General features: G+C 42.6%; 1 protein-coding gene and 1 long non-coding RNA gene across 5 annotated transcripts in view; one reads left to right on the top strand and one right to left on the bottom strand.

Moving 5' to 3' along the window:
• Positions 1 to 25,048, top strand: part of LOC120545695 (cGMP-dependent protein kinase 1-like) — a 32,623-nt gene extending 7,575 nt beyond the window's left edge. Inside the window, exons 5-21 of the mRNA XM_039780247.1 lie at positions 80 to 179; positions 3,840 to 3,953; positions 9,235 to 9,340; positions 9,493 to 9,556; positions 10,461 to 10,538; positions 11,583 to 11,677; positions 12,284 to 12,349; positions 12,716 to 12,790; positions 14,153 to 14,249; positions 15,334 to 15,473; positions 16,431 to 16,520; positions 16,603 to 16,744; positions 17,940 to 18,103; positions 20,378 to 20,500; positions 21,226 to 21,288; positions 21,514 to 21,580; positions 24,737 to 25,048. Of these exons, the coding sequence (XP_039636181.1) occupies positions 80 to 179; positions 3,840 to 3,953; positions 9,235 to 9,340; positions 9,493 to 9,556; positions 10,461 to 10,538; positions 11,583 to 11,677; positions 12,284 to 12,349; positions 12,716 to 12,790; positions 14,153 to 14,249; positions 15,334 to 15,473; positions 16,431 to 16,520; positions 16,603 to 16,744; positions 17,940 to 18,103; positions 20,378 to 20,500; positions 21,226 to 21,288; positions 21,514 to 21,580; positions 24,737 to 24,835 (1,683 nt within the window). The 3' untranslated portion in view covers positions 24,836 to 25,048. The remainder of the gene's footprint in view (positions 1 to 79; positions 180 to 3,839; positions 3,954 to 9,234; positions 9,341 to 9,492; positions 9,557 to 10,460; positions 10,539 to 11,582; positions 11,678 to 12,283; positions 12,350 to 12,715; positions 12,791 to 14,152; positions 14,250 to 15,333; positions 15,474 to 16,430; positions 16,521 to 16,602; positions 16,745 to 17,939; positions 18,104 to 20,377; positions 20,501 to 21,225; positions 21,289 to 21,513; positions 21,581 to 24,736) is intronic.
• Positions 99 to 13,593, bottom strand: LOC120545736. Of its 4 annotated transcripts, none has more exons than XR_005636732.1 (5): positions 13,527 to 13,593; positions 11,608 to 11,669; positions 5,309 to 5,421; positions 5,156 to 5,192; positions 2,583 to 2,611 (listed from the first exon to the last, which is right to left on the bottom strand). It is a non-coding gene; the product is annotated as an uncharacterized LOC120545736 (long non-coding RNA). The 4 variants fall into 4 exon arrangements; XR_005636734.1 differs by lacking the exon at positions 2,583 to 2,611 and adding an exon at positions 4,191 to 4,314; XR_005636733.1 differs by lacking the exon at positions 2,583 to 2,611 and adding an exon at positions 99 to 206 and having other exon boundaries at positions 5,156 to 5,421.
• Positions 25,049 to 27,357: the final 2,309 nt, after the last annotated feature.

Below are 27,357 nucleotides of genomic sequence, written 5' to 3'. Positions count from 1 at the left end.
TTAACCAACAAACAAAACCAACCCTCCCGTGTGTGTGTGTGTTTGTGTTTTATAAACCCATGTTGTCTGGTGTGTGCAGATCCTGACCATCATGGACTGCATGCATCCCACCAGCCTGACCAAAGGCTGTTGCGTCATCCAGGAGGGAGACGACGGCTCCACCGTCTACGTCCTGGAGGGTAAGACTCGCTCTACCTCTCTGCACGCTGTTGGCCAATCACATGTATATTTAAGATGATATTGTAATGGACATTTTCTGCAGTGGTGGAAGAAGTATTCAGATCCTTTATGTTAGTAAAAGTACTAATACCACAAAATACTCTGTTACAAATTAAGTCCTGCATTGAAAATGTAACTTCAGTAAAAGTGTGTAACTATCATCAGGAAAATGTAGTTAAAGTATTAAAAGTAAAGACAAATCCTCCCATTTTAGAAAGTGGAAAGGATCCAAACAGTTGCGTGTTTAACGGTCTAATCATTTCAGCTGGACTTGTAAGCCTGTTATATTGTTGGGGGAATCTGCAGCTACTTTTCTTTGCAGATGACAGTGTTTCCTCTACTCCCTGTCCAGTAAAAACATGTTTCTCCAGATGTGGTGTTAATGTTTGTGATGAACTGAAGAATAGAGACAAAGCGCATTAAGACCCGCCCCCACCGGCGTGTTAAACAACTCTCCACTCTCCATTGACTTGTATTGCGTGAAGGTTTCCTCCTCGTCAATTCCGTCTGCTAGCAAACAACAGAAACATGCCTAAAGGGTGCTGCGTGGTGGGATGCAATACCAACAATATAAAGAACCCAGAACTTAAGTTTTTATAAGCTGCCGACCCGAAATACTGAGCTTTCATGAAGACAAAAGTGGAAAAAGACTTGAGGAATCAGCAAGACAAAAGAGAGAGACACTAAGCTAATGTTACGTCCGACGTTAGGCGTGCAGCAACCATTTTGTTGCCAACTCAAACATCCAAATGTCAGTTTTAGGTCAACTACTGTATGTTTCTGTTAGTTAAGCTTAAAGCCAGAAAGATGCAGTACTATGTTTCAAAATGCCTTAGCTTGCTCACACATAGCTAACATTAGCTACTAACAGCTAACTTCTCCACTCAGGACTTCGACTTGTAGTGGAGTATTTTCACAGTGTGGTATTAGTACTTTTACTGCAGTAAAGTATATAAATACTTCTTCCAGCACTGCTTGTGCTTTTACAAAGACACAAGGATAGATTTCATTGTGACATGACAGAGAAAAAGTTGGTGGATCACCAAAACCATCAGTGTCTATCCTCTGCGGGACGATTAACATCCATTTACTGTACATTTCTGTGTGGTAGCTATCAGTATTGATGTGTTGAACGGACATGTAGACCACCAACGCTGCCACTATAGCAAGAAAAACAATCCTGTTTGTGGACCACAGCCGGCTCAGTGAGACTGAAGTAATCCAAGGTGAAACGTTAACTTGCTTTGATATGGACCGACAGCTCATTTATCGGAGAGCAGGCAACACAAGATTACAAAATAGCCGGCACCAGCCGGAGTAAACAAGAGGCTCCATCAGAGGCATTATGTGACACAAAGTAAAATGTGGAGAAGATCGCAGGAGGAGACACATAATGTGGCGAAAGTTGAGGTGATATCATGGTGAGGTCATTGTCTGGGGTTTGGGTGTAAAGTGATAAAACAGCTCTGTTAAAAAAACAACTGAAAAATCGGTAATATTTCGGCAGCTGTGGCACCAAAAACATACTGGAAAATAACTATCTTGTAAAATACAGTTTTAGTTTCATTGTTACATGAAATCATGTGCATTGTTTTTGGCTTTTTAATGTTTTACACCTGTAAAAAGTTATTTTCTCTATTGTCTACATATTCTTATCCAATTTATGAAATGTATTCACAGTTTTAAACTTGAATTTAACAGTTTTTGTGTCATTTTTTTCTTTTTCTTTTTAAAGTGCTCTGCTCTCAAAAAGAAAACTGGGAAAAAAACTTTATCATTGTGGCATCTGGGGCGCCCTTAAAATACTGAAATATAATGGAAAAAATAACTTTCTTGTAAAATACAATAATGTTCCATAATTTAAATACAGTTTTTAGCTTCAACTTTACATGAAATCTTGTGTATTGTTTTGGCTTTTTAATGTTTAATAAAGGATATAACACCTGTAAAGACTAATTCAAATCTTGTGCATTTTTGGGGCTTTTTACTGAGCCCCTGAAGGGACATGGGGAATTTTTTTTCTTGTGCACACAAAAACCTGTTCTCACGAGCATGCGAAAGTATCTAGTGTTTATGAGAAACCAATCCAAGGCTAGCGAAATTTCTGCTAACCAAGTCCTGCTGACGTTATGTGGCTAAAGTAAATATATTCCATTCACAGCATGAAATGGGTTAACAGTTACCTTATCATCTTTAGGTTTGTTGATGACATTATCAGGTATATTTCGTTACTCAGATTGGTTTCTCATGAGAAAAGTTTCCCTGTCAAACATGTCAAAGTTGTTTGACATTAAAGATGCGTTGGTTCACCTCATGCATCGAGTAATCTCGCTTTGCCAGATCTTCCTCCACAGCACTGCGGAGGAGGGTCTGGCTAGTCCACACAGCATTCCTGGATGGGAGAAAAACGTGCTCTGGTTTATTGGCATTTCTGTAAACCAATCACAATCGTCTTGGGCAATGCTAAGCTCCAGACGGAGCCGCTGCTAAATAGTCTCAGGAAGGAACTTGTTTTCGTGGAACGTGTACGTTCAGAAGTAGTTTTAGTCGTGCAACAGAAAACTCCGATTGGACAGATAGTCTAGCTAGCTGTCTGGATTTACCCTGCAGAGATCTGAGGAGCAGTTAACCATAGTCCTCACAAATCCACCGGAGGTTAGAACGCCAACACAGAGACAGAGGAAGGGGACGGGACATCGGCTGAAAAGCGGGACATCCGGCAGAATTTCCAGTGGCACCGAAGCAATCCCAGATATGGAACGTCATATGGACATTGATATGGTTAAATCATATAAGTACCCGGGTGTTCACCTGAACAATAAACTGGACTGGACACCACAACACAAAAAAGGCCAGAGCAGACTGTAGCTGCTGAGGAGACTCCTGAGGACATTCTATGACTCTGTGGTGGAATCAGCCATTCTATATGCAGTGGTCTGCTGGGGCAGTGGCATTGCAGTGGCAGACAGGAAAAGACTGGACAGGCTCATTAAGAAGGCCAGCTCTGTTCTTGGTTGCCCCCTTGACACCGTAGAGGTGGTGGGAGACAGGAGGATAGTGGCTAAATGATCCTCCATGATGGACGACTCCTCCCACCCAGTGCAGGACACTGTCAGGACTGAACAGCTCCTTCAGTGACAGGCTGCTGCATCCACGCTGCGTCACGGAGAGATACCGCAGGTCTTTCCTGCCTGCTGCTGTCAGACTCTACAATCAGCACTGCTCCCAGTAGACCACAGGGACACAACACACCAGGACTGATAAAATGTGCAATAAAACTTGTGACTGTGCTGCTGCAACAGTGTGAATTTCCCAATTGTGGGATTAATAAAGGATTTTGAATCTTGATAAAGACTTTGCATCGAGTAACATGCAAGAAAACGTTCCACCTGACAAGTCAGTCTTTGAGTTTCTGTCTCAGTCTATAGCTAAGCTATAAGCCAACTAGTTCTGGTTGACTAACACATGTAAACTTGCCACCGTAGATACACAACCTTTGAAACAAGCCACAATTTAACCGTGCATGTGCACGCAGGCGCACGCCATAGGTGCGCTCCGGTACTTAAACAAATAGCACTACACTCCTGATTAGCATGTTGCGTTTCGATGTGTTTTCACAGAGGGAATGGTCGAGGTGACTAAACAAGGAAAGAAGCTGTGCACCATCGGTCCGGCAAAAGTGTTTGGAGAGCTGGCCATCCTGTACAACTGCACTCGCACAGCAACTGTCACAGGTAAACGCACACTTTTTCATTATTACACACTTGAACTAGCAACTCGGCCGTTCCCGACAAAAAGCCAATCATTTTCTCTTAATTTGATGTTCAGAAATTCAGAAAATGGCTTACGTGTTTGTCCAAACAATGACCCCAGTGAAGGCCACTTTACAACCATAAGTGCTGCTGGAAATGAAATAAATCCAGGCTGTGAAAAAGCTTTAATGGTGCATTAAAGTATTTATTCATCCAGGCAATAACTAATGGAAACTGGGGGCTGGCCACAGACATCACCCCTGCACAGTGTAGTTCTCTGTTCTGATTAATAAATTCCCATTCGTCCAAAAGTCTTCCTCGATGCCGCTTGATCTGTGGAGCTCTTTCAAAAGTCCGGTTCAACCAAACACACACACACAAAAACACATTTTTTTTTCACGCTTTTAGGAAAGACGTGCTGTTTGATTTTTCAAATGTATTTTTCCAACGAAATCTTAGGTTTTTAGATGTCAGTCTCTGAGTAAATAAAACAGTAACTATCAGCATATATCGATACTATCAGAGAGATTATTTTAGTGTGTGGGATTTGGGTGCACTGGCCCTTTGAAGGCTGATGTGCAGTGTTACCTTAGGACAGAGCCAGGCTAGCTGTTTCCCCCCCCCAGACAAAAATGTGCAATTAATTGTGAGTTAACTATGACATTAATGCGATTAATGGCCATTAAATATTTTAATCGTTTGACAGCACTAATAATGGCGTGTTCACACCACGGCGTTTCACGCGAATTTGGCGGCCCGATTCCATACAAAGTCAATGCAAAGACTAAATACTGGAACAATTTCACAGATTGTTGTTCCTATCAGTCACTTGCACACAAAAACATGGGAAAATAGGGTTGGAAAAAAACAAAACACTTTCACTCTTAACCTGTCTGTTAATGTTGCATCTTTCTTCAGCTTTACACTTTGCATTTCAAAGCCTTTTTATTTTCCTGGCTGACATTCGAGCGTCGGTTGATGGATTGACTTCAAATGCCTCATCAAACTAATTCCTGTGTGTGTGTGTTTGTGTATCGCCTTGTGGTGCTGGAGGGAAGCCTACATCCTGACTGATAAAGCTGCGTGTTTCTGACAAGAATCTGTTTACAGCTCTCTCGCTCTGGGCTGTGTGAGGTATAAAGAAGAAAACATCCATTCATCTTTAAATGAGGTTCTGAACTCACCTTTTCTCTCCTCTGTGTGCCTGCCTCAGCGACTGTCCTTGTTGCGTTCAATGTCATCCCAGTGAGTGAAAGAGAAAGAGAGAAAACCTTTAGAAGCACTAAAGAAATCAAGTCAGTTCTTCCATCACATGCAAGAACGAATCAAGGTCTGACCCTGGACTCTTCGTACGAGTTTCTTCCCGTCTCACTCCCGCCCCTGGAACGTTTTCCTGATGCATGCACGGCCGGCCCGTGGCAAAGGCAGCATGGGCGAATGCTAGGGGCGCCTAGAAAAATAGAAAAGTTCAAGATAAGAAGAAACATTCGACAAAAACGTCGGACAAACATCGAAAGCAGCAAAGACGTTTACATTGACAAAAAGGGGCAAAAACATTTTAAAAAGCAGAAACAACGTTCAACTTTGAAAAAGTGCCAAAATGACCCAAAAAACCCCCCACAAAAACGTTGAAAAAAGCGTCAGACAACAAATGTCGGACAAAAGCAGCAAAGACGACAAAAGAAACGTTAAAAAAACAAGCAACCAAAACGCCAAAAAAACGCCAAAAATGTTGAAGGAGCGACAGAAACAGCTGAAATCTCGCCTACGTTCGGGGCAGCATGGGCATTGGGCAGCATGGTGGCCCAATGGTTAGCACTGTGGCCTCCCAGCAGGAAGGTTCTGGGTTTGAATTCAGGTCGTACCGGGCCTTTCTGTGTGGAGTTTGTATCTTCTCCCCATGTTTGCGTGGGTTTCCTCTGGGTGCTCCGGTTTTCCCCCCACCATCAAAAATATGCACTAGGTTCTCCAGTCTCAGGAGTTGGTGACGCTGTGATTGGCTGCCCACTGCTCCCTTGAGGGATGGGTTAAATGCAGAGAATGAATTCGTGTATGTGACAATAAAAAAAAAGTACCTTTACCTACATGGCACCAAATTTGTTCGCGCCGGCTCTGGATGCAAGACGGGTAATTACATTTTTTTCTACGTGGAAAGAAACTGAACAGAGAGGGAAATGCAACATTTTGATCAACTCCTCTCCTGATTTAAATCAGAGAGACAAACAGGCTTTCATACGCCTCCGCGTTGACAGGTTTTCGTAGTTTCGTAGCAGCAAAAAAAAAAAAAGCTAAAACAATGTCGGACAAACATCGAAAGCAGCAAAGACGACAAAACGAACCGAGTCTTTCCTAATCTTAACTGTCGTCGCCGCATAAGGGTCACCTTTTCGTCAGCTCAACTTAAAATGCAACAGCCGCTGAAATGACCATCACCTCACGGTGCTCTGAACATAGTCATACAAACACAGAGAGAGTTGCGTGGAGCTTTGTAGCAGCTCATTTGCCAATGGCTTGAATGTAACAGACGTTCAATAATATCAAAAAGTAACGCATTAAAGCTTTATCTGTAATGTGACCGGCGATAGAGCTGGGCGATATGGAGAAAAAAAAGAAATCAAATATCACGACATTTTTGACCAAATACCTCAATATCAATATTGCGGCAATATTGTAGGGTTGACAATTGGTGCGAGATGAGATTGAGATGAGATTTTTGATAAATAATCACCATTAATGTGGATATAATAACTAAGTGGGTAAAGGCACTCTGGTAAATTCAAGAAATTAAATCACTTTTACTGTAGTTGCACAAAGACAAATTACGAGAGCAAGTGTTAGCTGTCCCTGGTTTCAAAGGCTACATCTTTAAAACCAGGGACAGAGAACACTTGTGTCATTTCACGATATTATGATATCCAAAATCTAAGATGATATCCAGTCTCATATCACGATATCGATATAATATCGATATATTGCCCAGCCCTACCGGCGGTCGCCTAATTTCGTAGGATATCATACGAAATTGTCGCGCATAAGTTTTCATACGATATCATACGAACCCGTCCACTAGAAAGCATTTATAAAATTAAGTGATTACTTTATTATAAAAAAATTTAATTAAATTGGGAGGCTGAATGTCTCCCCTGCGCCGGGAGTTTGAAACCTCTTCTCCGAGATAACCCTGAAGACATCGTCAAAGGTTATTTTCTCTGAGTTGAACTCTCCACACGGACACGTGTCAAATCAGTGGTTGTGAAATGAAGCCCTTGCTGCAGAAAAAAAGCGATTTGAAAAGCTCTTCCCTCTCAGGGAGCTGCAGAGAGAGGACAATGGTGATGATGATGATGATGATGATGATGACGATGACGATGGTGCAAACAGTGAAGGGTGAGGCAGAGTGTGGGGGAAGGTGCCTGAGAGCTTAGAGAGAGGATCAGGAGCAATGGGTTCACATGTAAATAAACACAATGGCTCAAGTTGCTATAGCAACATGGACGTCCTTAGGCAATTACATTGAAAATCTCAGTCAGAGAAAAACCGGTATGAATGTTCACTGGAAAAAGGCCACTTCAAAAACAAGTAAGTTTGGTGCTTGTAATAAGTAAAAACAAATCTGCCGATGGAACCAATAAAAAACGACTTGCTAAGATTTCTAGATATAAGATGTGATCTTCCAACAATATGATGCCTCTTTTATCCAATGGGTGCTCTCCCTCCAGCGCCAAACAGGAAGCAGCAAACGGTTAGAGCCAGTGGTGTTTATGGTTGCTGTGGCGCCGCGCTAAGCTAAACGCTAAAGAGGGAAAGTTGCCGATGTTCGACCAAGGGGGGTATGAGCTTCGCTTCAGAACTCGAACCTCCTATGGTGCCATTTTGATGCTACAAAGAGATCACCTCCCGTTAGCATCCCATTGACTCCCATTCATTCTGACGTCACTTTGACAGCGAATAACTTTACATCTGAAGCGCGTTTAAGACTCTATTTGTCCGTTGTTTATTTCTAAAGAAACACGACAATGTATAAAAGGCTCCATTACCTTGTACCTCACATTATGGCTCCGTAGCAGACGCTTTTATAACAATAGGCTAACGATTGGGTCATAACCACGAGACTTACTGTCGCACAGTAGAGGAATTACCGTATAGTACAGGAGAAGCTCACAGGCAGTTTGGACTTCCATTAGCTGTTTAGGTTTAATTACTAATGTTAACTAGCATGTTAGTGATCAGTAATTAGCCTGTGTCTATGTTATCTCCTTACATATACCTACGCTCTCCGTCTCTGTAAGATTGGGAATGATTGAGATTTCTCTCGGCACAGCTACCAGAAGACTTCACACTTTCAGACAGGTTGCTCACGTCACATCTACGTCTTCAAGCTCAGTTGGAGGCTGCTCAGTAAAGCTAGCGATCACCGGGAAAGAGACTTCTGATATCCTTCACTGGTCTCGTACAGAGACACAGGGTCTGGTGCTCCAGTTTATATATACTGGCTATGTGTTCGACCCTTCTGAAGGGAGTCATCCAACGGGAGATTTACCGGCAGATAAACACAGACCTCCTGGTACTGGAGGCATTCATCTACACGTACCGCAGAACAGAACATCTGCAGACTTTACCTTAAAGCTCCCAGTGTGTAACGTGTTTAGTCGTTCATTATCTAAATCTGTGTTGCCCCGTTCACCAACTTTTTTTTTCCTTTTTCATGAATATTTACCTCCACCATTAATTCCAAATATTCCTTTTGGCTTGAAATTTAACATTTGCGTTCGCATGAACTGGGGTAGACGCTCCATATTCATGCCCCATCTTGAAAAACGGTAGCCGGTAAGGGACATACAGGACATACTGCTCCGCCTTTGTGTGTGTGTGTGTGTGTGTGTGTGTGTGTGTGTGTGTGTGTGTGTGTGTGTGTGTGTGTGTGTGTGTGTGTGTGTGTGTGTATAAGGGACATACAGGACATACAGGACATTGATATATATGATCTCAACACTAGATGGGAGAAATTCCCACACATTGGACCTTTAAAGTTACCAGCTAACGCTAGCGGTAGCTAGCTAGCTTGGTTACATTTTTGTAAAACGAATCTAGTTGTAGCCTTGCGATGCGTGACCCTGCAAGATCTCCAGTCTTTCCATGTTATGATGTGAGATGGTGTCGGACTTTAGTCTTTTCAAAGTCTGTTCAAAGGCAAAGTTTTGATTCTGATAACGTGCTTGCTCTGTCTGTCTGTCTGTCTGTCTGTCTGTCTGTCTGTCTGCAGCGCTGACCGACATCAAGCTGTGGGCGATTGACCGACAGGGTTTCCAGACCATCATGATGAGAACCGGTCTCATCAAACATTCCCAGTACATGGACTTCCTCCGCAGGTACCCAGCCCACACATACTCTCTCTACTACCCTCTACTTCACGGTCTGAAGCTCTCTCCACATGACGATGACTCACACCTCTCTCTCTCTCTCTCTCTCTCTCTCTCTCTCTCTCTCTCTCTCTCTCTCTCTCTCTCTCTATCTCTCTCAGCGTTCCCTCGTTTCAGTCGCTGCCCGAGGACATCCTCAGCAAACTGGCTGACGTGTTGGAGGAGGTGATGCTTTTTTCAAGAAGCCCTTTTGTACAACAAACTAGCTACATGGCTACGAATATCTTTTGCAATGTTTCCCCCTCTCATTCCCCCTGCTCTGGTGTTTCCCCCTCTCATTCCCCCTGCTCTGGTGTTTCCCCCTATCATTATCCCTGCTCTGGTGTTCCCCCTCTCATTCCCCCTGCTCTGGTGTTTCCCCTCTCATTCCCCCTGCTCTGGTGTTTCCCCCTCTCATTATCCCTGCTCTGGTGTTTCCCCCTCTCATTCCCCTGCTCTGGTGTTTCCCCCTCTCATTATCCCTGCTCTGGTGTTTCCCCTCTCATTCCCCCTGCTCTGGTGTTTCCCCTCTCATTCCCCCTGCTCTGGTGTGCAACGCCGACACTGACGCCAACGTTTCTCCTCCTGATTGGGTCTCATCGGTCACGACGTCTCGTTCTCGGAGACTTTCTTTCATTGAACAAATTGAACGTTGAATTGAACATTAAAAAAAAAATGACAGTTGCATTATGAAGTGCAGTTTTCTGCGGATAGTCTTTCAACTAACACTAAAACTCTGTGTCTTTCGCGATATGTCGCATTCTTTCTCAATGACGTGTTTATTGCGCCAGGTGATATTGTGGTGGCGATAAATAAACGATGTATTGTGCAGCTCTGATAAGCTCACAGACATACAGGCACAGCATCTGTCTGTTTCTCTTTCTTCCATCTGACAAATACAAATGGTTAGAAACCATGTGTTCACTGATCTGAGGTAAACACATGATTCACATCTCTCTCTCTCTCTCTCTCTGTCCTCCCTCCTCTCTCTCTCTCTCTCTGTCCTCTCTCTCTCTCTCTCTCTCTCTGTCCTCCCTCCTCTCTCTCTCTCTCTCTGTCCTCTCTCTCTCTCCCTCCCTCCCTCTCCCAGACTCATTACAGCGACTGTGATTACATTATCCGTCAGGGAGCCACCGGAGACACATTCTTCATCATCAGCGAAGGACAGGTGAGGGAGAAGGATGGTGGATTTATTAGGAGGTGAAAAGAGAGACATTAACAGAGAGAGATACTGATGGTAACAACCATCTCTGAAATTGGTCCAGTATTGAGCGTCCACTAAAAGTTCTGTTGTTGCAGCTGACAGACTCAGATTATTATTCTGAGGGTCTGACAACATTATGAAAGGATCCCTACAGAGATAGACCTTTTAGTTAAAGAGTAAGATCCTTTTAGTTTAACATGAAACAGCCACGAAATCACCATCACCAAACTCCACCAGACTCCATGTAAATAATCAGGACTTTTAGCGTGTATAGAGCCAGCATATCTCCACCAGACTCCATGTAAATAATCAGGACTTTTAGTGTGTATAGAGCGGCATATCTCCACCAGACTCCATGTAAATAATCAGGACTTTTAGCGTGTATAGAGCGGCATATCTCCACCAGACTCCATGTAAATAATCAGGACTTTTAGCGTGTATAGAGACAGCATATCTCCACCAGACTCCATGTAAATAATCAGGACTTTTAGCGTGTATAGAGCCAGCATATCTCCACCAGACTCCATGTAAATAATCAGGACTTTTAGCGTGTATAGAGCCAGCATATCTCCACATGTAAATGGGTGAATTAAGGGTTTATTTCAACCAAACCAGAGTGGTGATTGTTGGAACAGTGGAAAGATGAACCAAGATGGCTTTTGATAGTTTTATTTAGTTTCTGTCCACTTTGAATGAAGTGTGTTTTACGATGATAAAAGTCCTGATTATTTACATGGAGTCTGGTGGAGTTTGGTGATGGTGATTTCTGGGCTGTTTCATGTTAAACTAAAAGGATCTTACTCTTTAACTAAACACGAAACATGCTGTAAAAGTGCTGTGCAGGTGAGATCTGACATGCAGCTGGGAATAGAGCATGCAAATGGACATTGTGCAAAAAGTATAAAGTGATATTGGTTGTGTCTGTCGCGTGTCCAAGCCGATCACAAAGCAACAGCATGCAGAGCGTTCAGTCTAATAAATACACGTTGTGTTGTGTGATGTCGACAGGTGAAAGTCTCTCAGCAGGACTCACCTGGGGACGAGCAGGTGATCGTGAAGACGCTCACTAAAGGAGACTGGTTTGGAGAGCAGGCTCTGAAAGGGTGAAAACACACACACACACACACACACACACACACGGACTGTTAATCGAAATTTAATCATGATTATGATTTCGGCTCCCAATGATCACAAAAACAGAATAATCGAGAAAAACAATTATTTAGCTCATTACGTTTTACAAGTAAACTCTTATTTTCTCTCGTGTTCTGAATGAAAAAATAAAGTTTAAATAGGAAAAGTATTACGGTAAAGTTCACAGTTGTATGTGGTTTTTTTTTTACTGTTGATTTATTTAACTTTTTCCACTGTTTTTTAAGTTAAATAATTGCAACATCTTTCCAGAAGTCAACGAGTAATCGTGTTAAATTATCGTGATTTCAATATTGACCGAAATAATCGTGATTATATATTTTTTCCATAATCGAGCAGCCCTAACACACACTTTCCGGGAAAGCTGCTCTCTGTATCCTCGGCTGTAGTTCCTCCATGATCCCTCCTCCATGATCCCTCCTTCTGGTTTGGCCGAGGACCGAGGAGTCGAGGAAATATCAAATAAGAGACATGAGATGCGGCTTTTGTCCCCCAGTCATACACAGTCTGCCTGCACGTCTGATTTCTGTTTCCTGTTTCCTGTTTCCTGTGTGCAGTGAGGATGTTCGTACCGCCAGCGTCACAGCTGTGGGAGACGTTACCTGTCTGGTCATTGACCGAGAGTGAGTGAGCTCCATCGCAACTGTGTCCACATTCAAAACTCTACTATTCTCTCAGTGCATTTGATTCATTACTGTGTGTGTGTGTGTGTGTGTGTGTGTGTGTGTGTGTGTGTGCGTGTGTGTGTGCGTGTGCGCGTGCGTCTGTACGGTCACACTTTTGTCTTATGTCGACGATGATACTGTATTCTTATGCTTTGCTCTCATGTTTATGCTTATATATTTTCATATTTTCCCTTTTAATGTAAAGCACTTTGAGTTTACGTGTAATAAAAGGTGAATGGATTTGTGAATATTTATGAATAAAATTGCTATTTCTCAACCGTGAACTTTGCACTGGTCCTTTAAAAAGACATCTTTGTGTCCCAGGCTGTTCAAGCAGCTGATTGGAGGACTGGACGACGTCAACAACAAGCAGTACGACAGTGACGAGGTCAAGGCAAAGTGAGTTAATTCATATATATATATATTTTAAGAATATTGTGGTTATGTATTTAAGGGTTTATGTAACAGCTGCAGTAGAAGGTCACGGACACTAATACAACTTCATAAATGTCTCCTTTTCAGCTCTGGAGCCCTTTCTAGACAATAGGGATTTTATGATGTCTTTCTTTGCATTCTTATGTCTTTATATTTATTGTATCTCATTTTTATTGTGAAGCACTTTTGTGATGTTTATCCGTGAAAGGTTCTTTATCAGTAAACTTTACTTACTCGCTTATCTGCCTACATGGAACATGCTGCTCCATTCTGGCTCTTTTACTTCTCTCAGTTTTACACATTAGTGGAAAGTAGCTGACTACATGTACTTACTTGGGTATACGTGCAGTTTAGTGTCCCAAATTCCCCGTAACGTAACCCCATTTGTTCAGGTCCTATCCCCTGACCGATCGGCTACCCTAATATAACCTTAACCACTCGAGGTCAAATGCCTATCCCCAACCAATCGAGCTGCTTCGTAGGGCTGGGTCTTGGCGTGGCCATAGTGGGATTTGGGACACTAAATTGCACGCAAAAGACTTACTTGTACTTAAAGTTTTGGGTACTTTACTTTGAGCATTTTCACATTATGCTACTTTATACTTCACTACATTTCACTTTGTATTGCGCTAAATGGATTTGATAACCTCTACCGGCTCAGCTCAGTTCAGGGATTTATGACAGAGGTAAAGACACTTACAAAGAGAAGTGGAAGCCAGCAGGGCAGACAAAAGCTGCAGTTTACAGGTTACAGAGTAAGGATGGATTGATGAGGGAAAGTGGAAACAGGTGAGCAGGTGGACGTGGAAGTCTGACTGGGATGAGGAAAAGTACGAGGACATCTGCTGGACAGGAGGGGAATGACAGCAAAGCCCAAGACGACGTCCTCAAATGTCTTGTTTTGTCCACAACTCAAAGATGTTCAGTTTAGGAGTGAAGGAACTAGAAAACATTCACATTTTACAAGCTGACATCACAATTTCTTTTACCTCAGAAATGATCCTCTAGGGACCCCAAAAGGGATAGTTTACCCAAAAATCCAACTATGTATTCATGCATGAAATGTGAAACACAAAAAGGTCTGTGGAGTATCTCCAGTAACCGAGTCATGATTTTTGCTTAGAATGTCTGTGGTGAAATAGATTGAGAAACTTCTCATCTTAAAGCTATATAAAGTCTTTCAAAAGCCTCTTGGATGAGCTGGAAAGTGCATCGTCACAAAGCTGAAAACAGAGCTGTTTTTATAGCGCCGTTCCTCTGGTGTCCTGTCTCGCCTTCGTTTAATGTCTTTCTCCTTGTCATTGTGTCCTCTGCTGTTCTTCGCAGTGTGCAGGCAGAGGCGGATTTCTTCTCCCGAGTGTCTCTCAGTGATTTCAACATCATCTGCACTCTGGGGATAGGAGGCTTCAGCCGCGTGGAGCTGGTGAGGGCCCATGGCGTGAACATATCACTTTATGAGGTTTTTTAACATTAATATGCGTTCCCCCAGCCTGCCTATGGTCCCCCAGTGGCTAGAAATGGTGATAGGTGTAAACCGAGCCCTGGGTATCCTGCTCTGCCTTTGAGAAAATGAAAGCTCAGATGGACCAATCAGGAATCTTCTCCTTATGATGTCATAAGGAGCAAGGTTACCTCCCCTTTCTCTGCTTTGCCCACCCAGAGAATTTGGCCCCCCCATGAGAGAGAGAGACATCCTGGCTTGAATACAAGTGAAAGATACTTCAGATACAGTATTAGGGGACCACTAAGGTCTATATAAAAGAGACTTCAGATACAGTATTAGGGGACCACTAAGGTCTATATAAAAGAGACTTCAGATACAGTATTAGGGGACCACTAAGGTCTATATAAAAGAGACTTCAGATACAGTATTAGGGGACCACTAAGGTCTATATAAAAGAGACTTCAGATACAGTATTAGGGGACCACTAAGGTCTATATAAAAGAGACTTCAGATACAGTATTAGGGGACCACTAAGGCCTATATAAAAGAGACTTCAGATACAGTATTAGGGGACCACTAAGGCCTATATAAAAGCATCCAAAAAGCATCATGTCATAGAACCTTTAAAGGAGTTTTTCTTGCTTTTTTTTGGACAACTTTTCAACATTTTTGGGACACTTTTTTCAAGGTCAGACACTTAGAATAATAATCTGAGTCCGTCAGTGGCTAAACAAGAACTTTTGTGAAGGTAAATACAAGCTGCACAATTGCCTTTAATTAACTTGTAGCTTGTTTGTCCACTGCCAACTGCAGCAAGTCATTTAGACACAAAAACATAGAAACATAGGGTCCAGGATGAAAAAAACGGTAGTTACCCTTTAAAGAGCTTGGACTTTGAGAAACTTGGATGGATATTTTTCACCGTTTTCTGACATTTTATAGACCAAGCGATAAATCGATTAACCGAGAAATGAATCGTTAGTTGCAGCCCTTCTCTGTATATTACGTATAGTTACGTGCCATTCTAGTCCTGTCCGTCTGTACTGAGTGTTCTGTGTTTCAGGTGCAACTAAAGAATGATCCCAACCGATCGTTTGCCCTGAAAGTGTTGAAGAAACGTCACATCATGGACACCAGCCAGCAGGGCCACATCCTGTCCGAGCGCCGCATCATGATGGAGGCTCACAGTCCTTTCATCATCAGGTCACACTGCCTCTTATGTTACTAAGAATTTATTCAGAGCACGTCACACTTTAGAGGATCTACTGTAAGTGGTGGCAAGAGGTGACTTTACCTTGCACTGTACAATATTCCAGCAGATGGGGCACCATGAAAATACAGTTAAATAACAGAAAAAATGCACTTATTTACACATTGGCTGTGTCTCAAACCGCACACTTCCGTCAGTACACTGCTAACGTGCACTGACCACTTCCTGCCGTAGTGCCCACTTTGGATGGTTAGTGTCGTCCCAAAAGGAACATTTATGTTAAAACACTCACCGGAAATGACGAGTGGTCGGCTCGCCCCGCCGCCTTTGAAAATCTGACGAAAATCTTTTAAACTGACCTTTGCTGATCTGAAATGAAGACAGATTTAGCAACCGCACGGCCTATTTCTCGCTTAAAATGTTTTCAGAAACACGTTTCGGTGAACTATTTCCGTACAATATGAGATCGTATTCTGAACGAGCCGCCCATTATGCTCTGTTGTGAAATCCGGGAGCAGCCAGACCCACGTGACGCATTCGTCCAATCAGCTGCCGGTCGACGTTCCTGGTCCCTCCCCCTTTCCGCTGCGTAGTCAAGATGGCGCCTGTTTAGCGCGCGTAGTGTCCATTGTTCCACACTGAACTTTTTGACCGTTTTTAGGGGGTCATCCTGGTACTTTCAGTGCGCTGACTTTTTGCGTTATCTCCACGATATACTTAAAACTACGTGTTTGAAGTGGGCAAGTAGGCGCTTTGAGACACAGCCATTTACTTACACAATTACTTACGCATTGTTTACACAGTTATCCGAGGGAATCTGGTGGATAAATGGAAAATGGCAATAAAGGACCTTGGGAGTAGAGGAAATGTGGCTGAAGAGATAAATGCAGAATGAGCAGCAACATACACAAGTGCATTGTGAGGAACACACAGTCTTTGTCTTTGTGCAGGTTGTATCAGACTTTCAGAGACTCCAAATATCTGTACATGCTGCTGGAGGCGTGCCTCGGAGGAGAACTGTGGACGCTGCTGCGAGACAGGTGTGGGATCAGTTTGTTGTTTAAGTGTTCGACTCTGAGAGGCCGTGGGAACGTCAGCGTCAGCCTTCGTTCTCTGTTGCAGGGGATCGTTTGATGACGGCATCACTCGCTTCTACACCGGCTGTGTGGTTGAGGCTCTGGCTTTCCTGCACTCCAAAGGGATCATCTACAGGGACCTCAAACCTGAGAACATCATCCTGGACCACCGAGGATACGCCAAGCTGGTGTGGACACACGTTAGAACCATAGACTGTAAAAATAACACACAAAGCTTCTGGCAGAGCGCTTTGCGTCATACTCTAAAAGCCAACCCCCCGGAGAGGAAAACAACTCTCCGCTCTACATTGATTTGTATTGCGTGAGAGGTGCCTCCTCGTAGGGCTGTGCAATTAATCGAAATTTAATCGTGATTATGATTTTGGCTCCCAGTGATCACAAAAACTGAATAATTGAGAAAAACAATTATTTAGCTCATTACGTTAAACTGAAGTTAAAGTTAACTCTTATTTTCTTGTGTTCTGTATGAAAAAATAAAGTTTAAATAGGAAAAGTATTAATGCAAAGTTCACAGTTGTGTTTTTTTACTGTTGATTTATTTAACTTTTTCCACTGTTTTTTAAGTTCAATAATTGCAACATCTTTCCAGAAGTCAACGAGTAATCGTGTTAAATTATCGTGATTTCAATATTGACCGAAATAATCGCGATTATATTTTTTACCATAATCGAGGAGCCCTACCTCCTCGTCAATTTCGTCTGCTAGCAAAAAACAGAAACTTGCCTAAGAGCTGCTGTGTTGTGTGATACTCACTACCAACAATGTAAAGAACCCAGAACTTACGTTTTTATAAGCTGCCGACCCGAAAAACTGAGCTTTTATGAAGACAAACGTTACGTCCGATGTTACGTTTGCAGCAAGCATTTTGTTACCAAGTCAAATATCCACATTTCAGTTTTAGCCTAACTATATGTCGGTAAGTTAAGCTAACACACTGGGGTCTCCAGCTTACAAAAACTTAAGTTCTGGGTTCTTTGCATTGTTGGTAGTGAATATCACCACACAGCAGCTTTTGGGCATTTTTCTGTTGTTTGCTAGCAGACGAAATTGACGAGGAGGAAACCTTCACACGATACAAGTCAGCGGAGAACGGAGAGTTGTTTTCCTTGCCGGTGGGACCGGAACTTAGATGCGCTCTGTCTCTATGCTGAAGCTCTTTAAAGCTGCATTTTGTCTAAAAGAAAAAGTCAAAAAAAGCGACAGAAACGTCAAAAAAACCAAGATGGTCACATTTAAATTGCCAAACTCGAAGGCAGGAAAATGGACGCTACGTCCGTTATTTTTACTGTGATCATAAAACAACAATGTGGGTCAGATATTTCACAAAGGAAATGGTCGTAATGTGCGTTTCTTTGCGCGCAGGTGGACTTTGGCTTTGCTAAGAAAGTGGGTCTGGGTAAGAAGACGTGGACATTTTGTGGGACCCCCGAGTACGTCGCCCCGGAGATCATCCTGAACAAAGGCCACGACAGCTCCGCTGACTGCTGGTCTCTGGGAATACTGGTCTTTGAGCTGCTCAGTGGCAGGTATGCCAGCATGTTTCACGTTCTCATTAATGTCAGCAGAATAACTACTTCTGGATTAACTTAAATGAAAATAAGTACAGAGCACACATCTGAGGACACACGGCCACTTCACGATGTTTCGCCTCGAGACTCAGAAATCAACCTGTACTCCCACACTATAGAGTCAGGTTATCGGCACACTTTTCAAAAAACTAAATTTATGCTTTTTAAGACTTTAACAAAGAAAATATAATACCCTTTCCACAGCAGAACTAATGTCACTGTGAGGTGGCAGTTCTTTCAGCGGCCGTTGCAGTTAAGTTGGATGGTGACCGTTTCCTGGGTAAAAGTCTTGTTTTCTCCTTAACTTCTTCAGGACATGAACACCTGTTTCCTGGGTGAAAGTCTTGCGTTTTCTCCTTAACTTCTTCAGGACATGAACACCTGTTTCCTGGGTGAAAGTCTTGTGTTTTCTCCTTAACTTCTTCAGGACATGAACACCTGTTTCCTGGGTGAAAGTCTTGTGTTTTCTCCTTAACTTCTTCCAGGACATGAACACCTGTTTTCTGGGTGAAAGTCTTGTGTTTTCTCCTTAACTTCTTCCAGGACATGAACACCTGTTTTCTGGGTGAAAGTCTTGTGTTTTCTCCTTAACTTCTTCCAGGACATGAACACCTGTTTTCTGGGTGAAAGTCTTGTGTTTTCTCCTTAACGTCTTCAGGACATGAACACCTGTTTCCTGAGTGAAAGTCTTGTGTTTTCTCCTTAACTTCTTCAGGACACGAACACCTGTTTCCTGGGTGAAAGTCTTGTGTTTTCTCCTTAACTTCTTCAGGATATGAACACCTGTTTCCTGGGTGAAAGTCTTGTGTTTCCTCCTTAACTTCTTCCAGGACATGAACACCTGTTTCCTGGGTGAAAGTCTTGTGTTTTCTCCTTAACTTCTTCCGGGACATGAACACCTGTTTCCTGGGTGAAAGTCTTGTGTTTTCTCCTTAACTTCTTCAGGGACATGAACACCTGTTTCCTGGGTGAAAGTCTTGTGTTTTCTCCTTAACTTCTTCAGGACATGAACACCTGTTTCCTGGGTGAAAGTCTTCTGTTTTCTCCTTAACTTCTTCAGGATATGAACACCTGTTTCCTGGGTGAAAGTCTTGTGTTTTCTCCTTAACTTCTTCAGGACATGAACACCTGTTTCCTGGGTGAAAGTCTTGTGTTTTCTCCTTAACTTCTTCCAGGACATGAACACCTGTTTCCTGGGTGAAAGTCTTGTGTTTTCTCCTTAACTTCTTCAGGGACATGAACACCTGTTTCCTGGGTGAAAGTATTGTGTTTTCTCCTTAACTTCTTCCAGGACATGAACACCTGTTTCCTGGGGGAAAGTCTTGTGTTTTCTCCTTAACTTCTCCAGGATATGAACACCTGTTTCCTGGGTGAAAGTCTTGTGTTTTCTCCTGAACTTGTCCAGGACATGAACACCTGTTTCCTGGGTGAAAGTCTTGTGTTTTCTCCTTAACTTCTTCAGGACATGAACACCTGTTTCCTGGGTGAAAGTCTTGTGTTTTCTCCTTAACTTCTTCAGGGACATGAACACCTGTTTCCTGGGTGAAAGTCTTGTGTTTTCTCCTTAACTTCTTCCAGGACATGAACACCTGTTTCCTGGGTGAAAGTCTTGTGTTTTCTCCTTAACTTCTTCAGGATATGAACACCTGTTTCCTGGGTGAAAGTCTTGTGTTTTCTCCTTAACTTCTTCAGGATATGAACACCTGTTTCCTGGGTGAAAGTCTTGTGTTTCCTCCTTAACTTCTTCAGGACATGAACACCTGTTTCCTGGGTGAAAGTCTTGTGTTTTCTCCTTAACTTCTTCCGGGACATGAACACCTGTTTCCTGGGTGAAAGTCTTGTGTTTTCTCCTTAACTTCTTCAGGACATGAACACCTGTTTCCTGGGTGAAAGTCTTGCGTTTTCTCCTCAACTTCTTCCAGGACATGAACACCTGTTTCCTGGGTGAAAGTCTTGTGTTTTCTCCTGAACTTTTCCAGGACATGAACTCTGCTCCCCGGCTTGAAAGCCCTGTATTTTAGGACCCAAACATCCCCCCCGACCTCCTCCCTATGAGGATCTTCACGCTCTTATACAGCAGCAGTCAATGTGCTCCTGACAGTAATAAATACCTGGAATACATTCAGATTACAGTGCATCACTTTTCGTAGGTAGCTATATGTACCAATGCTTCACGCGAACAGCCTGTCTAGGATGAATAAATAAAACTGAGTTTCCTCTCTCTGTCCCCAGTCCTCCCTTTTCCGGCTGTGATCCCATGAAGACGTACAACGTCATCCTGAGAGGCATCGACATGATCGAGTTTCCCAAGAAGATCACCAAGAGTGCCGCTAACCTTATCAAACGACTCTGCAGGTTGGTAGTGCACCGACTAAAGCTGCTTACACACCAACCAGACGGCCGACCGTCGGCAGAAAAGCCAGTCGAGATGATCAGTCGGGTCCCAGAGGTCCAAAAAAACTGCCTCGGGACACACTGAGGCGACACCGACTTGAGAAACGTAATACGTCTCCATAGCAGCAGGCGGCGCTACTCTGTATTGTTGCCCCGGCAGTTGATTGGACAAACGCGTCACATGGGTTTGTTTTCTCCGGAAATTCAAAGCCAGACTGTCATGGCGGCTCGTTGAGAATCCGATCTCATATTGTACTAAAATAGTTCACCGAAACATGTTTCTGAAAACATTTGAAGAGAGAAATAGGCCGTGATGCAGTTGCTGAATCTGTCTTCATTTCAGATCAACAAAGGTCAGTTTAAAAGATTTCTGTTAAAACATCTTACTCATCCAAGGGCATAGGTTTTGAAAACACATATTTACTGGTAAGAAGTAGGGCAGGTTCCGAATATCCGACTATACGGATATCCATTCATTGTCTAGGTGTTTTGATTTTTTTATTTTCTGATTTATTTTGGGATTTGAATATTAATTTTTTGTTTTATTTTTCCTTTGGGGAGTGGGTCTTTCATATTTTTTCATGGGGGATAATCTACCTCTTCCAAATATTATATAGGAGGGGGAGACATATCCCCTGCATCCTCTGCAAACTCTAAGCCTATGTTACAATCTATGTTTCTCTCAGGGACAATCCTTCAGAGAGGCTGGGAAATCAGAAAAACGGAGTGAAGGACATCCAGAAACACAAGTGAGAAAGTAAAGCTGTTTATCAAATGTAACTAAGTACATTTACTCCAGTACTGTACTCAAGTACAAATGTTGAGGTACTTGTACTTTACTTGAGTCTTTTCTTTTCATGCCACTTTCTACTTCTACTCCGCTACATTTGTTGGGGGCAAAAAACACCATCGAAGTTAACTGTGAGTGCTTCCTGCAGATACCGTTCTCATGGCAACACGTCTTTGTCCTTCAGGTGGTTTGAAGGCTTTAACTGGGACGGCCTCCGCCAGGGAACCGTGGCCTCTCCGTTCACGCCCACGGTGGGTATCCTTCAGTCTCTCTGATATTCTTTTTCCACAAAAATCGGCCTGCATATGTGTTTTTTTTTTAAACACGGGTAAATCTGCTTAAACCTTTTCTGATACGTCACATTCAACGTAAAAAGCAGGTCGAAAAAGCAGGTGTTAACTTTTCCTGTTACAGTTTTTCCATACTGTGCACAAAACTGCAAAACTCTGCTGTATATTCACTCGATATCTTCTGCATTCACCGTCACTCTCTCACTCGCTCCACCACACACTCTTTCTGCATCGGGTTAGTAAACATCAGCAAGCATGACGGAGGCCAGTGAAAATGTGGTTAATTCTCTTTATTCTTACATGCAGTGACGGACTGGCCATCTGGAATTTGGGCAAATGCCTGAAGGGCTGCCCCCCTATGGACCCCTATGGGCCACTACTGACTCGGAAGGCAGAGTTCCTAATTTCTAAACTAGGTTATTGACAAAAATAGGACTGGTGCATTGCAAATGCCAGGGCCGTTTTTTGATCCCAGTTCATCACTGCTTACATGTGACTTATTTATTCTCTCTGTCTAACTCGGAGCCGAATAATTTGACGTTTGAGCGCTGCTTGGCCCGGGGACGGACTGAATTTGTGCCCGAGACGACAGAAGTTACAGACAAGAGGCATCGCGCCGGAAAAAAGGGCAGAAAGATAGCGTGTCTACTAGGGATGTAAATCACAACATGCATATCGTCCCAGCCCTAGAACCGAAACATGATTCTCTTTTTAGTCACATTGTCGTCCGTTTTTCTTAACATTTTTTGATGCACTTTTGGACGTTTTTTCTTGCTTTTGTTGCGTATTTTTTGTAACGTTTTGGTCGCTTTCTTCGATGTTTATCGTGACAGAATGTAATCGGGACAAAACATTTAGCTTCCCAGCCCGAGAACCAAACGTGATTGTCTTTAGTTGCGTTTTTGTCCAATTTAAAAAAAAAATTTAACACATTTTTTAACACGTTTTTGTGGCTGTTTTTATGTTTTTTTTACATCGACAATATTGGATCGTAGATCATTGAATCAATATATCGATCCAGATCAATGTATCGTTACACCCTAGTGTCATGTTTACATTGCTGCCAATCAAGCTGAGATATAACCCCCGCAGTGCTGCAGTCATTTCCCCCCGGAGTGAATGCCGATTGTACACGTTCCCCCTGCAGACAGAAGCCAGATGTTAGTGGGTGTAAGGTTGTTTTTTGGCCAATAGGAAAGGAGTCTATGAAGTGACAGTAAACACACGAGAGCGTTAACCAGAGGTGGAACCAGAGTACAAAAATATTCTACTTAAGTAAAAGTACTATTACCTTGAGGGACTTTTACTTATGTACAAATAAAATTAGCGGTATAAATATCTACTCAAGTAAAAGTCAAAAGTAGCTAATTTAAAATTCACTCAGAGTAAAATGGACTAAGTTATTACCGTGAGGGCGATATACTTTTTTAGTTTGTTGACAGATACTTTGCCAAAGCAACAGCGCAAAACAACGTTAGAGACCTTTGCTACTTAGTTTTTTTTTAACTAAGTAACAGATGTAATTTATAGTAAAATGTAGCAAATTACAATACTTCAAACAAAACATACTTGAAGCCCGTATGCATCAAGCTTCTCAAACTGCCAAGTGCTGAGAATTCGTGAAATGTACTCCTGTACTCTGGGTCTCTCCAGAGGTCTCTCCAGGGGTCTCTCCAGAGGTCTCTCCAGGGGTCTCTCCAGAGGTCTCTCCAGGGGTCTCTCCAGAGGTCCCTGGTCCCTCCAGGGGTCTCTCCAGGGGTCTCTCCAGAGGTCTCTCCAGGGGTCTCTCCAGAGGTCTCTCCAGAGGTCTCTCCAGGGGTCTCTCCAGAGGTCTCTCCAGGGGTCTCTCCAGACGTCTCTCCAGAGATCTCTCCAGAGGTCTCTCCAGGGGTCTCTCCAGGGGTCTCTCCAGAGGTCTCTCCAGAGGTCTCTCCAGAGGTCTCTCCAAGAGGTCTGTCCAGGGGTCTCTCCAGAGGTCTCTCCAAAGGTCTCTCCAAGAGGTCTGTCCAGGGGTTAGGAGCTGCCAGTAGGAGCTGATGATGCCACCGAAGAGACAGAGACTTGCGTGAATCTTTCAGGAGAGGAAGAATGTGTGACGAAGAGCAGTTAATCAAACAGTATCGTATGGACAGAGCAGGCTTAATATATCATAACATCTAGGCCAGTGTTTCTCAAATGGGGGTACGGGTCCCCCTAGGGGTACTCTGGAGGACTGCACGGGGTATGTGAAATGTTTTTCAAAATGTTTTTCAGTTCCAAGGCTGTTGTACCAAACCATTATATCTCTTTATAAAGACTTTTTTTCTACCAAAAATTTGATGTTTTTGTCGCCTTCTTTGGACCTATTCCTTCCTTCCTTCCTTCCTTCCTTCCTTCCTTCCTTCCTTCCTTCTACTGTCATTTGTCACTTTTTTCGAAGTTTTTGTTGCTGATTTTGAAGTTTGTCACTTTTTTTGGAAATTTTTTGGCTGTTTTTGACCTATTATTGCCTTATTTACTTCCTTTTTTCTTCTGTCTTTGTGTTTTTTTTGTCACTTTGTCGCCCTAGCGTTGCCTTACACCTTTCCTTCTTTCTACTGTCTCTTTTTGCTAAGTTTTTGTTACTATTTTCGACCTATTCTTGCCTTTACTTCCTTCTTTCTGCCATCTTTTTCATAATGCAGCCTCTTGAAAATTCTTTACTGTCAAATGTCTGTTAAATGTAAACTCCTCTTAGGAATTTCACTATTTAATGTGAATTTATCTGAGAATATTCTTAAATAAGGACATCTACTCAGTGATTGGTCCATGCCTATGTCGTCATCCAAAATCCCGTTTGTGGCACAGTATGTCGTGAATCATCTCTATAAGATATAGTCCTACAAGTAACGTAAATTACGACTGAGATGCTTGATAACTAACTTTTAAGCCAAGAATCTTTTTACTCTTAAGTCAATTATTAGCAGTGTTCTTGTGAGTTATTCTCACAGGCTTGATGAATACGGGCCCTGATTTTCAAAACTACTTTTAAAAAGTAAAACTAGGCTACACACAAAAAACTACGCAATTGCAGTAATGTGAGTGAGTGTTATTCGTTACTTTCCACTTCTGGCGTTGACTTCCTGTTTGTTCCACCAGTTGGCCGGGCCGTTGGACAACAGCAACTTTGACTATTTCCCAGAGGACACAGAAGAGCCTCCTTCTGATGAAGAGTCTGGTTGGGACCTGGAGTTTTAGCAGGATGTAATGATCGTCTGAACAACCCCTTCTCACTCCCAACTCAAATACTGACTCTTGGTCAGTGGCTCAACGTAAAAATCCCCTTTTAGCGTCTGTATGGAACGCACCGGGCAGCGAATTTACAAATCCTACTGTGGCCACGCGAAGACCTGCCCTTCACAAACTACTATTGGCCAGGCGTCCATGCCTACGCAAGGTAACGTAACCCGATTTGTTCAGGTCCTATCCCCTGACCAATCGGCTATCCTAACCCTAACCACTCAAGGTCAATGCCTAGCCCCAACCAATCAAGCTGCTATTGTCTTGGCGTGGCCATAGTAGGATTCGTAATTCCGCCACCGGGCAGAGCAGCAGCTCAACAGCTGCGCTGTAAGATGGCGTAGTATGAAGAGAGACAATGGTAGAGAGTAGTATGAAAGACCGAAATGCCGCGTAGGGAGGCTGGTTGGGTTGGTGGATGGGTCAAACCAGTGGTGTAGTCTAACTGGTTACGCAGGTATACGCAGTATACCTGCCAAGAAAGCGCCAGGATTTACTTATACCCACTTAAAAATGCCCAATGACATGCAACAACAAAGATTCCATTATATTTTTATATATTTTGAATTATCTTCTGTGTTCTTTTTCTTCGCATAGGCTAAATAAAGACATTTCCACCGTAAATTGATGCATAAAAGTGTATCCAAATGCAGAAAATGAAATTGTTGATGCTCAAAACATCCCTGGGGGAGTACCCCCACTATGATATGCCCAAAGGCAGATTCAGGCCCATATACAGTATATAGGCCAATATTTTGTTTTTGCCCCCATTGTTCATGAGCTGAACTCAAAGATCTAAGACTTTTTCTATGAACACAAAAGGCCTTTTTCTCTCAAATATTGTTCACAAATCAGTCTAAATCTGTGTTAGTGAGCACCATCCACCTCACAGGTGTGACATATCAAGATGCTGATTACACAGCATGATTATTGCACAGGTGTGCCTAAGGCTAGGGTTACAGTACAGTATACCCACTACAATACATTAGACCACACCACTGGGTCAAACAGCACAGGACTTTCACCCAGGAGACCGGGGTTCATGTCCTGTTCTTGTCCCTGAAACATACATTTTCAAACCCCACCCACCATCTTTTTACGTAACCTAACTGTCCCGTTCTTGTGCAGCATGTCAGTCAGTACATCCTGACCCAGAACGTCAAAAAGTGACGTCTAGAGTCCCAACGCTAAAGGACTCACTTTTAGCGTGAATAACAAACGCCAAAGGACTCACTTTTAGCATGAATAACAAACGCCATAGGACGCACTTTTAGCATGAATAACAAACGCTAAAGGACGCACTTTTAGCATGAATAAGAAACGTGAAAGGACTCACTTTTAGCATGAATAACAAACGCCAAAGGACGCACTTTTAGCATGAATAATAAACGCTAAAGGACGCCAAGAGTCCAGACGCTGAAGGAGACTTTTAGCATGAATAACAAACGCCAAAGGACTCACTTTTAGCATGAATAACAAACGCCAAAGGACTCACTTTTAGCATGAATAACAAACGCCAAAGGACTCACTTTTAGCATGAATAACAAACGCCATAGGACTCACTTTTAGCTGGATAACAAATGCCAAAGGACTCACTTTTAGCGTGAATAACAAACACTAAAGGACTCACTTTTAGCATGAATAACAAACGCCATAGGACTCACTATTAGCATGAATACCAAACGCCAAAGGACGCACTTTTAGCATGAATAACAAACGCCAAAGGACTCACTTTTAGCATGAATAACAAACGCCCAAGGACGCACTATTAGCATGAATAACAAACGCCAAAGGACTCACTTTTAGCATGAATAACAAACGCCATAGGACTCACTATTAGCATGTAAACAAACCCCAAAGGCACATGACCAAGCGTCCGAATTTGACGCGATGGGAGTGAGAACGTGTTGGTCTGAAAGCTGACGGAACAAAAGGAAATGGAGCTTCTTCAGAAAGAGGAAGTGAAGCCATATAGCTTTTTATTTCTTATGAATTCTAATGAAAGCCAAAAGGTTATTTTACTCCTTGAAAAGTGTCTGTTTGTATGTTTTATGTTTCCTCAGCGCTTGAATTGTTGTCGACAGTTTTTATTATTTATTACCGTATTTGTTTTTAAAGAGTTTTTTCAATAATTTTGCACTGGAAATACATTTTGGCTTAATTTCCCAATTTCTGACCCTTTGACGTGTCTCTTTTTGTTGTATAATTCAGTTTGAAAATGGTTCAAACTCTGTTCTGCTTAAATACACAGAGAGACAAAATGATTTCCGATATGTTTCACTATCATCTACTACGGTCAAAGAAAATAAAACCACTTTAATAAACTATGAAACTCTGTGAATGAGCAGATATTCAGTGCTTCAGAAGAATTGGTTGTACTTATTTCTCTTAGTTGTAAAATGTTTTGTTTGCTTTCTTTCTCTGTAATAAAGAATAAAATCTCAAGGCTCAACATGACATCATGACTTTGCGTAAACATA

The sequence above is a fragment of the Perca fluviatilis genome, chromosome 17 (genome assembly GCF_010015445.1).
Source record: "Perca fluviatilis chromosome 17, GENO_Pfluv_1.0, whole genome shotgun sequence".
Taxonomy (NCBI): Eukaryota; Metazoa; Chordata; class Actinopteri; order Perciformes; family Percidae; genus Perca; species Perca fluviatilis.
This window is presented reverse-complemented; position numbering and strand designations above follow the sequence as displayed.